At 30.4% G+C, this 12,332-nt stretch overlaps 1 protein-coding gene across 1 annotated transcript; it reads right to left on the bottom strand.

Annotated features, from left to right (window-relative positions):
- Positions 1 to 10,079: 10,079 nt before the first annotated feature.
- Positions 10,080 to 11,069, bottom strand: LOC136989337 (RNA pseudouridylate synthase domain-containing protein 1-like). Its single transcript, XM_067287470.1, has one exon. The coding sequence runs from the start codon at positions 11,020 to 11,022 to the stop codon at positions 10,219 to 10,221; it is 804 nt and encodes a 267-aa protein (XP_067143571.1). The 5' UTR covers positions 11,023 to 11,069; the 3' UTR covers positions 10,080 to 10,218.
- Between the last annotated feature and the right edge of the window lie 1,263 nt (positions 11,070 to 12,332).

Here is a 12,332-nt window from a genome sequence, read left to right as displayed (position 1 = left end):
AACATAGTTTCCTAGATTATAGCATAATAATGTGTAAAAAAAAGAAATGGAAAATTCTGTTAATTTGTAAACGCAGATTCTATCACATAACAAGCATACTGTATCCTCTGTATATTTATAGTCAGTTATTCGCGATTGAATTTTTCTAGATAAGCCTGTTTAATCCGTAATTTATTTGACAGAAAGAAATTGTTTATGGCCGTATTTCATTTATATAATGTTTTTCTCGTGATATTATTTCTAATATCGGAAAAAAATATACATTTCTAATATGGACATACATCAATATTTTTAATTCTGAATATTATATTTCGATACTTTTATCTTTCTTCACTAACAACAAAGTACTTTTATTTTAAAAAAATAAGTTTTTACCAACAGAAAACAGTCAAAGTAGGAACAGGCTGAAATTGACAACAAATTATAAGCTCTGTTCTGGGGATGTAAGCTTGTTTGTCCCCATCTTTGATATAATTCGTTTTTTTCTGTATTTTCACTCAATTTACGTAAAAATTATTCTATTGTCCTGTTTATAACTAATAGCTTGTCTTTGTTTCTGTTTACTAAATGGAATTTCACAGTAAAATATTCGGAAACTAAATTATAAAAGCCAAACAAATTAAATAGCTTAATTTTTACAATATCCACTTAAAATGGATAAAAGCATTATTGTATATTTATTATTTATTCGTGCATATCGACGTCTTTCGAAGAAATAATCATTTATTGTAGAGTTTTTATAAGCTGAAAATTATTCTGTTGTCTTTGATGAAATTTGTTACAATTTACTAATTTTTACAGAAACATTAAATTTTAAACGATGACATTAGTTAAAATGTATTAATTTGTACACAAACATTAAATTTAAGGCGTATTTCTTGGTGATCACGTGACCGAAAGCTATTTTTATCTTGGCGGGAATTTTCCCACAGTGATCTTTGTCATATCTAATTTGCATATTAATGATAGTACATTACTAATCTTTATTAAACAGATCTAGACATTTTATATTATTTAAATTTGACTGGATTAGTAAAATAATTATATAAAAATTTTCACTATTTTGCAGGAAACTTCAATCCAGATGACGTAAGAGTCATCCATGGTTCGCGGGAGAATTTGCGCGATGATCTTTTTTATATCTAATTTGCATAATTATAATGGAAAATTATTAATCTTTATTAAACAGATCTAGTTATTGTGTATTAATTAAATTCATCGGTTTTTGTGAAAGAATTCTTTAAAACTTTTAGCGTTTATTTAGAAACTTTTTGTCACCTGATGACATTGGACAAGAGCATTTTCGTTTTGTTTATTGTATACGACAGTTCGCGCCAGATTTCGTAAAGTGCGGTTTAATAATTCTGTGTTTCTCGTTTTTTCGAAGTTCACTGCGATAATTTTTTATTACGTGGATTCATACATTTTGCGTTGTTTTTAACGGATAAAAGGTGGAAATTTTACGCTGAATATAGAACTTGTTTTTCAGAATATGCTACTTTACAAAAAGAAAAGTTGAAAATAATTTATTTTTCGACAATTTGGGAGAACTGACTTTTGGATATAACATATGGATATAAATGAAAGTATGTATTATTGAGCTACTAATTTATTTGTGTTTATGTGTATTGTTGTACTGCAACTTACTTTGTTTTACTACGTTAGAGAAAGTATGTCACACATTGGATTTCTGACATAAAACTGTCGGCTTTTTCAGAGTGAAGCGGACCCTCTCAGTGAAGTGTATTTTAGGGAAGTTATGCACTTTTTTTCTGATGCATGCCAATTGTGAAAATTGTTTTTAAAATTAAATATCGCTCAATGACGATAACATATGTTCTAAATGTGAAGATGAATATAAAAATATTTCTACATTTTTTTATTGTTTTGTTGTTTCTTAAAGATTAATTTATTTAAATTTATTATATGTCAAGTAAGTTTATTTACAAAATGCTAATATTTTAATTCGCTTTAATATTTCGGTGTAAATTTGAACAAGGAATTTTAAAATTTTAAATAAACGATATACTGAAATTTTCTTTTATTTACAATGATTACGTCACTTCTACAGAAAGTAGAACACGAGACGACCTTCACCCACATTTCAGTCTGGGGGGAAAGGCCGCCAGTTGTAGTCATAACAACCTTTACGTCTTCTATTGTTGTGGATGAAATTCGTTAACTGTCAATTACATTTTCTTGAATTTGATTCGCAGGTTGGAAAAAATCGTCATTACTTAAATGCCTAAAACTTTAAAAAATTATATAAAATTGAAAATAAATTAAAAACTTTTGAAAAAATCGTATCGGATAGAAAATCAAAAAAGAATTTAATATAAATTTGAAAAAAAAATTTTTAGCAAAAAATTACCGCGAAAAAAATTCATATATAAAAAAATTATGTGACAATAAAGAACGATTTTTTCTTTACAAGACGTAACTGTTTAAAAATTTTTTTTCCTAAACGGAAACGAGAAAAACGCGTGGGAAAATTCTTAAAAAAATTCCCACGGTTTATCTCCACAACTAACTGGTAGAGCCGAGTCCGACTGTTCCACTGTTAAGAGGTTAAAATTTTGGTTAGTAATTTAGGGAATAAGAAAAATATACAGTGGGTCGTATGCCATATCATAAGTGGGGTCAGACTTAATGAAGATTTTACTGGTTCATTAGATTTGCAATTTTTTATAAGATTCGTTCTACCCTCAAATTTAAACGTTTTACCATTTTATACTAATTAATGATATAAAACGTTTTTTTTAAATAAAATATCACAACAGATGGTGCCACACGCAGTTTTAAATGTTGCCAGGAAGTTACGAAACTTGTGGCTGGATTTGTATTATTATGTTTTCAGGCAAACACTCGAATGATATCTGATTAAGCTCTGTGCTAGGTTTATACATGATATTAAAATAAAACTAATGCCTGAATATATGTTTAATATTGTAAAAAAAATAAAAATAAAAAATACCTACGTATAGGTACATTTAAATACTATTTACATGGCTACCAATTCACTTGGTAATTGACTAGTATATGTGCAATAACGACCGGCCGATATTGCACAACTAACTCTTTCCACTTAATCCCTTTTATACAAGACGTTCTAATGTCTGCACCACTGCTGGTGTGGATGCAAAGACGGCCGATTTTTACACAATTGTCGTCGGCTGACTTAATTCGGAATAGAAATACATACAGTAGTGATGACAACCCGTTTATTTACAAAAGAATTTGCACGGCGAATCTTTATCTGAAACATAATTTGAATTTTTAATGTGAAATCGTTTGAAACTCTGTTTGTTTGTGTTTCTTTTTCACAGCAAATATCCGATTACTTTTAATTTTGAGACATTAATGTTCACTTTGATCAACTGTAGTCTGATGATAGGTTTCCAGACACTGGCGCTAACTCCATATGTGTGGGCCGTTGTGCAACATTTTCAAAACGTGCGTCCCTGGTCTTTCTGTAGATTTTCGCTAAACAGCCTAATATACATAAAATCGGTAGAACAATAAGTAATTTACTCATTTTAAAACTGGCAAATTGTAGATATTTCAATACATTGTACTCCTACTTAATTTGTGATGAATAACTGGCCGCATAAATTTGGTTGGGTTTACTTGGTTACGATTATACGACACGTGGGCGATCAGCCGAGGGAGAATGCCTCCCGAGAGGACATTTATAAGACTGGTCCCTAATTTATTTACGTGTTACAAACGTGAAGGAAACTCGGAAAAGTCCACGTGGTCATCCCGTCGTGAGCGCAAACACATGACCAAGTATAAGTGATCGGTAGTTTTATCCCCTCCGCCACTGGTGGGCCCAAAATTTTGACAAGTCGAATTTCCTCGCTCGAGATTTTTCTACAGAATTTAATGCTAAACGACTTTGACACTCTTCACTCATTAAACTCCATCAAAAGATTTTATGATTTTTGAGTGGAGCTCCACATAATTCAGAAAGTGTTTTGTCTGTGATCAGTGGCGGATTTATACACAGGCGCGCCAAGCGCGTGCCTGGAGCCTCAAAATTTAGCTCTCAAAATAAAAATAATTATTTTAATTAATTATTATTATTTTCACAATAGAAATAATTAATAATTTAGCAGTATTCCCTAAATTAAATTACACTTAATTATTTACCAAGCAATAGTGAAATCTATTATAATAATTTACAAATAAATTTTTATTATTCGTAGATTACTATATTTTTGAAATACAAATCAGTAGTAAATTTAAAATAAATAGTTTTTATATCCATGGATTACTAGATTTTTTTTTGTTTTTGACACTTTTACCAATTGAAATTCTTGTACCAATTCTTACGAATTATCTAATTTTTGTACCAATAATTTTTATAATTAATACAATCCGAACATCAGTAACCTTTTAAATATAGCCAGGCAGTTGTAATTTTATATTGGTTAATTTTCAAAGTTATTTCCTTATGTCTCACTTTTTCGGGCCACCGGTATAGTGCCTACCAGAGTAAAAACCGTGCGCGTAGAATGCATATCGTAGGGTTTAGAGGTAGTGAAAATATTTAGAGGGAGGCCTCAAAATTGAATTGCGTTCGGGCCTTTCAAGCGCTAAATCCGCCATTGTCTGTAATCGAAGTTTAAAGCAACCGAACGACCATTAATCGTGACTTTTCGTAAATATGTACAGTACATACATTTCGGCATGGCCGATGTCGTGACGGAATTTTAAAGTGCCGAAATTTTAAAATGCAATTTAGGAGCTGGGATATTCTACGTTAAAGTTCGCAATGTAACGTCTATGGACGGTTTGAAGATGTAAGATGTTTGCGAGCTACATGACAGTCGAGTTTTTGATTGCTTTCGATTTGCATTGATCTCTTCGACAATTTTTTATGTTCATCTTTACGACGGAGATTTAACATGTGCGATGGAGTGACGCAATCAATTTTTCAAAACGCGTGTGTCCTGCTGTAGCGCATGTGCCTGTCAACCGTTTGCTGGAGTTAGTCGCACATGCGGATGTTCTAAAGGTTTTCTGACGTTTTTGTCGGTTATGACGATGGACATCCCGAACATGCGGGTTTTATCCTGCTTTAGACAGAACATTAGAAGCGTATTACTACATTTGTTTTTTCATTTATAGCCGAAATAGGAAAACCTACGTCATAGAGCTCAGTTTCGTGTTCCAAAATAATACCGTTAATTTATTGTTATTTAATTAAGAATTTGATATGCAATATTTATTTTTACACCTATTTACGTAGTATTGAAGAGTTAATCGTCAGAAAGTTTTTATTAATCCTAATCTTATTAGTCATAGTTCTGCATTTTATAAATAAACGGTCTACGAACGTCCAGATGCAGTGGCATCTTTCGCTTCTCCCAACAAACGACCCTGCATACAAGAGCATGCACTAATCGTTTGTTCTTAAATTTGCAAATATCGCCGTAAGTTATTGCATTATATGAATTTTTACTTTTTCGGCTGTTATAACAGAGGGAAAGTATGGCGATCGAGCAAAAAATGTTCGCTCCCCAGATTTTTAGATTTTTGGACCAAGGACACCTTGAAATGTCAAGGAATGCAAAAAAATTCGGGGGTAACCTTTGTGTGTATGGATGTCGGTGTGTTTGTAGGGCACGAAAAGTTCTTGTTTGAAGCTTAATAACTCCTGTGCTTTTTGTCGATAATTTCTGAAATTTTGCAGGGCGGTTTGCTTGTTAGGGATATCGATGTTAATAAATTTTGGTGGTGCGGAGTTAATGGAGGGTCTCTCTAGTAGGGTCGGACTTAATGACGACTTTACTTATTAACATTTATAATTTATACTCTTTTTATAAAACTCATCCCGACCCTGAAATTAAGCTTTTTGCCATTTTATAATAGTTAAAAATATAAAAATTTTAAAAATAAAATATAACAGATGACGCCACCAAAATTTTTAATGTTGCCGGGAAATTTGAGCAATCTGTTACTGGTTAATTATCATCAATAATACCTTATTTTATTTTACTTCTAGAAATTATGCAAATTATGCAGAATCAAAACACCATAAAATATACTTAGCACATATTTATCACATAAAACTGCAAATAAAAGTTGACAGATTGAATAACTGAGCTACATTTTGTATCTAAATTGGTTACCAAAATACTCCATTTGTAACAAATGGGTGGCTTTCTGTAATTTTGCAGCTTCCAAAAAATCAATTGGCTGGTCATCTTTAAATGCGTCTTTATGATTATCAAGTATGAAGCTGCATATACTTGCTTTTGTAATTTTATAAAAATTGTAAATTGCCAGTTCTGAAATATCCTGATTATATTGTTTTAAGGAGTTTTGAGTTTTAGTATCAAGATAATAAATAAAATGAAATGAAATAACAGAATACAAGAAATAAATAAAATGCATTGTATGACAGAATTAATGAGGAAAGTAATAAAAAATATTTCATATTTAGAAAGCCAGTGTTTGATTTTATTGAAAATAATTCAATAGAAAAGACTTCAAAAAATAATTTTTTAAAATTAATATTCTAGAATTTTATTCTTATCACAGGTATGGTTCTAAAAGTTTTCAGAGGTACATTAATCATTAAATTACTGAAAAATAAATCTGTATGACCGTTGATGGCTAAGTGTAAAGATGTCATTCTGCTGACTGAATCCAGGAAGAGAATCCCAGGAACAGTGAAGACATATCAGCTCTCATTCCTCTTCACTTGGACAAAGTCATGATGGTTATGATTAAATTCCTCTTACAGCACATAGATTAGAATAAAAAAAAATCCATGCAAGAGAGAATTGAGAAAAATGTATATACATATACTGAATGGCTATAATGTTGCAGACTAAAGTGAGATGATTCCATACAGAAAAATACGTGTAAATTTTTATAAACAAATGAATCAAATATTTCATACACAGAAAGAACAATATAAATAGATCAGATGTACTGTACTTTTACTTTAACATCTGAGTTTTCTTGTATAATTACAGCTGTATAATCATAGAAATTACAAAAAGAGAGATCAATTATTATTTAACACATTCTGATTATAAATTCTTGCATATTTAAAAAACAGTATTTAAAACAGATACCCAAAAATAGCATTTTAAGTACAGTGTAATTTTGCTGAACTGCTTTTTTTGTTTTGTTGCTAAATGCTCCAGCCAAAAACAAATATACATCACAAATTATTTTTTAAAAAACATGACAAATTTGTAAAATTAATATATATTACATATTTAAACATAACTATATGTACCATATAAAATATAAAAAAATTTTTAAGTACAGTAAAACTTCTCTAACTTGAAGCTACAAGAGGTAGGAAAAACTTTGAGTTACAGATAATTCGAGTTAGAGAACAGTAGAGTAAAACATGCCAATTCTGAATAATTTGTATTTTTATCTTTCTTGCATTATATAAAGAATCTTTGATATACAGTATTTTTTTTTTTTTTTTGTTTTAAACAGCCTGTGTAACACCTTTCAGCAAACTGTTCATTGTAACTAATGGAATGAAACAGTTTTGCAGGCACACGTTGTGATAAAGTGAGAGGTCCTCTTGCTTTACCCAATTAGATCAATTTTCAGACAATGTTCCAGCGCAAAGCATGAGAGAATCTCTCGCTTTGGACTGGAACATCGTCTGAAAATTGATGTTGGAGGTTAGATACAACTAACTGTCTGAAAATTTCATGGAAATCCAATAATTAGGGTCACATTGGCTAGAATAAATATTAGAATTTGAGTCAGGGAAGTTGAAAGTAACATAAATCAGTTGGGGACCATGAAAAACTGACTTGGAGAAAAATTTGAGTTAAGAAATTCATGTTGGAGATGTTAAATCCCTATGCTATTCCATTGAGACCTACCAAGCGCTTCATTTCCTTCGAGTTAAAGATGTTTGAGTTAGAGAAGTTTCGTTGTATTTATTTGTCCATAGCCTTTTTGATTTGTTTCTTTATAATCCTCTAATTGAAATAACCCTGTTTACTAATGAATTTGGATTAGTAAGAGTAAACATTAATAAATTTTAAAACTTTCTGACTTACTGTTTTCTATCTATTAATAAGAGAAATAGATAATTATTTTCAAGCACTCTAAGTTAATTAATTTAAATATAAAATCAATTTAATAAGTCTTTAATTTTGTACAATATTGAGCCATTCCTGTTTAGATGTTTATAAATAATACTACTACTTGACTTAGGATATCTAAAATTCAAACCATATAATTATTGAGATTTTCGGCACTAGATTCTTCTTGGAATTAAACACTTTCAAACTGTTGAGATGATCAAATCATCCAGACATTGGAAAAGCAATGATCAGAAAGCATCAGATTAAACTTCTAATGATAAAGACAGAAAAACATATATAAAATTATAAAGCTAAAAGATATTTTAAAATGCACATAAATATTTTTTTATGAATGATAATCACAAGAGAGCTATTTATCTAATAAAAAGTAAAAAAAGATGAGTTCTTATTTTCTGAAAAGTAGGAAATTACAAAATTTCTGTTTTTCAATACTTACAATATAACCACAGGTTCTGCTAGCTTTTTAAGTAAGTAATAAATTCATATATTTATATGAAAAGTTACAGAACATAAATGTGATACTTATATGAACTATTACTATGCTAGAGGAGAAACTCTGTCTAAAGATGTAGTCAGATGGGAAAAAGTTTCTCTTCATTATTCATAATCCACTTTCATTTAAGTTAAAGAACTTTTCATTGTAAATTCAATATTTTGGAAATAAATTCACATTTGACTAGAAATATCTTAACACATTCAGCTGTTTCTATTGACCAAATATGTTATGTATGTTATGTCTACTTTGAAACATTGAAGGTTTGAATTTTGCTTCAGGACAAAACTTTTTACAAAAATAAACTGTTTATAAATTTAATTTTCACAAGCAATATTATAATGGCTCAGTGGCATGGTGTCAGTCTCACAAACTGAAGATTGAGGGTTCAAATCCCTACTGAGACTTTTTGTTAAAATCATTCTCCTCTATACTTCATATAACTTGTTTCTCATGTTAAAATATATTCAAGTTAAAGACAAGTTTCTCTAAAGTAAATATATAATTTACATCTCTTTTCCATCATCAATAATCTCATTTTTTATTCTAATTTAGGTATGAAAAATTTCACTACATGGAATTATTGTCAACCAAATAATTTTGTATATTGAACTACAAGAAATTCTGGGATGATCAGCTTGGTATTAGAAATTCATTTATTTGACTTAGAAAATTTTGAGAATGAATTGATGTTTATTTTTAAAAATCTATTATAATAAATAAATTATAATTTTTATGCTTTTTTAACATCTTTTGAAGCTTAAATTTTTCAATACTTTACACACAGGCTTAAAATTGGAAAATGCATTTTTTGTCTACTGAAAACTTCCTTTTTGAATATTAAAGTTCTAAAGAATAATAATAATATATACTAGGCAATACAACACAAGGATGATCTGACACAGGGGTAGGTTTCCTGTGAGGAATTTCTATGGGAAACTCTCTCATATTTTGGTGCTACACATGAAAGAATCCTGAAAACACTATATGGCCAGCTTATTGATTAGGTATGAACCCACAACCATTAATGTTCAATGGTTTTATCCACTCAATTACTAATGGGCATTTAGAAGAAGTGATTCAAAAATTTTTTTAACATGTTCTGATCTTCAATATTAGAGGTGCCAATATAATTAAATTAAAAATTTTCGTATTATTCCAACATCTGGGATAAGTATATCAATTTACTAACCTTTGTCTTTTCTACTAATAAACTACTGGAAAAAACAAAACATTTTTGAACAGTTTAACTATCTGCCTCAGGTCAGTTATCCCTGTATTCCATTTACAACGTTTGTTCTAAACGGAACAGTAATAACGGATCCAAGGCAGGGCATTCAAACTGTTCAAAAACGTTTATCTTTTCTACTAATAAACTACTGGAAAAATTATACAAACTTTCAGTTTGGAATGATTTACTCATCTGGATAAGTCAATTAGTTCAATAATTTTAAGTGTTTGAGTCTAAAAATTATCTGAAGTGGAAATTCTTAGTAATATTTATTCTTCTTTTTATCCTTCTTAAGTTCAATAATAGTTTTATTTTTACAACGTATTTTTTTTTATCCCTTTAATAAGATATTATACACAATAACAAATTGGCTTTAATTTATATAAAACATTTTTTCATGAGATATACTTTAATTTATCAAAGACATGTTTATCCAACTCATTGACTGTTTCTAATGGCAACCATTTATTTTCTTCTATTTCACTAGTAAAAGGATCATCAGTAATAACATCAATGTGTTCCAGATCAGAAGGAATGACCAGTCTATACGAATGCAGAAACATGCGATAAGGCATCACATCCTGTCGGTCACTGTAAGTGTAGTCACCAATTATAGTATGACCTATATCGTGGCAATGCACCCTCAATTGGTGTCTTCTGCCCGTGATTGGTTTCATCATGACTTTAGTTGCAGGAGAGTCGCAATTGTACAGACCACGCTGGAGCACCAGCACAACTGTCACAGACGTTTTGGGGTTATCACAATATGATTTGTCACAGGTACACATGCGGTGGGTGAAATCAACGCGCGTATCATTCCCTATCATTCTATCAATCACAAATAAGTCTTCATTCATATGGCCATGTACAAGAGCCAAATAGTATTTTTCTACAGTTCTCTTTTCAAAAACCTTGGAAGCCTCTCTGGCTGCATGTTTAGAGATAGCCACACAGATCGCCCCACTAGTAGAGTAATCCAAACGATGACAAAATCGAAATTTTCCATCAACTAAATGAGGAAAACACTTGAACAGTTGATTTTCTAACGTCAAAGGATGTTTTTCTGGAAAATCAGTATTAATAACAATATCTGGTTCCTTATTAACCACAATATAATGTTGACTTTGATGTAAAACATTCAAATTTTCGAACATATTGGAGAATTTTATTGAACTGCTTCTGTCGACTAACTTTCGCATGCATAACACAATCTTTTCGTTAATACTTTCTTTTCTGTAGTGTTTAACGAACTTAGACGTTTTAAAACCAAAACATGCACACAAATTTACTTAGTTTTAGACAGAATCATGTTAAAATTCGAAATTATTATCATTATACAGGAAATATACACTTACCTACAACACATGCTTAAATGCCTTTAACTACTCCCCCTTGCATTTAAAAACTTCAAAATAAATAAATAAAACTTAAGTTAACAATAATTATTTTTGGATACTTTGTAAAAATTTATCAAATAATTTACAAATTTAAAAATTATATGAAATATAAAATCAATTTCTGTTTTTAGAAATTTCGCTTTTAAGAGCGTTCACACGGATGTGCCCGAACGAATGTTCTATTTGCTTCATATTTACAGTAACTTGCCGCAAATAAGTCAGGTTCGAATCCGACTCGAACTTTCATAACTTTTATTTATGATTATGAATTTTTCGAATTTTAATTCTTTACACTCAGTTCAGTGAACCCACGATAGGGATGAAACAAGGCCCTTTTAGTAGTTACAAGGCAACAAGAATTAAAAATGTCCACAATGGGGTCTGGTTAAATCTGATAGTGAGGGTCGGAGGACGATATATTCAAGTGAGACCGCCCGTAAAATTTTCTGTAGTCGTTCGCCCGGATTCGATCCCAGGTTCCCAAAGCGGTGGGCGCCTTAACCCAGTGTGATATTGTGATATTCAACCAAGGTTCATTAAAAACGTAATGAAACTTCAGAGATATCGCGAGATACAGGGTATTTCCTTCAAATTTTTCTTGTTTTGTGGATTAATTTTGGAAAAAAGAAACACGAGTAAAGTAGGCAATGGTAATAGAGAACGTATCTGAAAAAGTCACTACATTAAATCAATACATTTCTATACGTGCATACGTAATATCGTACGTAATATGGTACCGTACCGCTCGGCATTCAGTCTCGTTTATTTAAAAGAGTCTTTCAAAAAATTGATAAAAAAAAACCAATTAAAAAATAGATTTTCAATAGAATAGATTAAAAATTTAAATTAAAATTCAGTTATTATAAAACGCAATACTAATGAAAAACCTCATGTCTGTTTTCTTCCAAAATCCGTATTAAACTAGAGGCTAAGACTTTAAAACACAGCTATTTTTATTCTTTTTTTTAATAAGCAATGTATTTCGGATTATAATTTTTTTTAATCCCTCTCCAGGCTTCCGACGTAATAGAAGCAATTTGCCGACATCTTACCTCCAGTGAGGTGGCAACAAATTGCATCAGAAAGAGTAAGGCCAGGAACACACATGCGTA

The sequence above is a fragment of the Centruroides vittatus genome, unplaced genomic scaffold (assembly GCF_030686945.1).
Source record: "Centruroides vittatus isolate TY-2023 unplaced genomic scaffold, ASM3068694v2 scaffold_464, whole genome shotgun sequence".
NCBI lineage: Eukaryota > Metazoa > Arthropoda > Arachnida > Scorpiones > Buthidae > Centruroides > Centruroides vittatus.
Note: the sequence above shows the minus strand (reverse complement) of the source record. Positions and strands in the feature narration are given on the sequence as shown.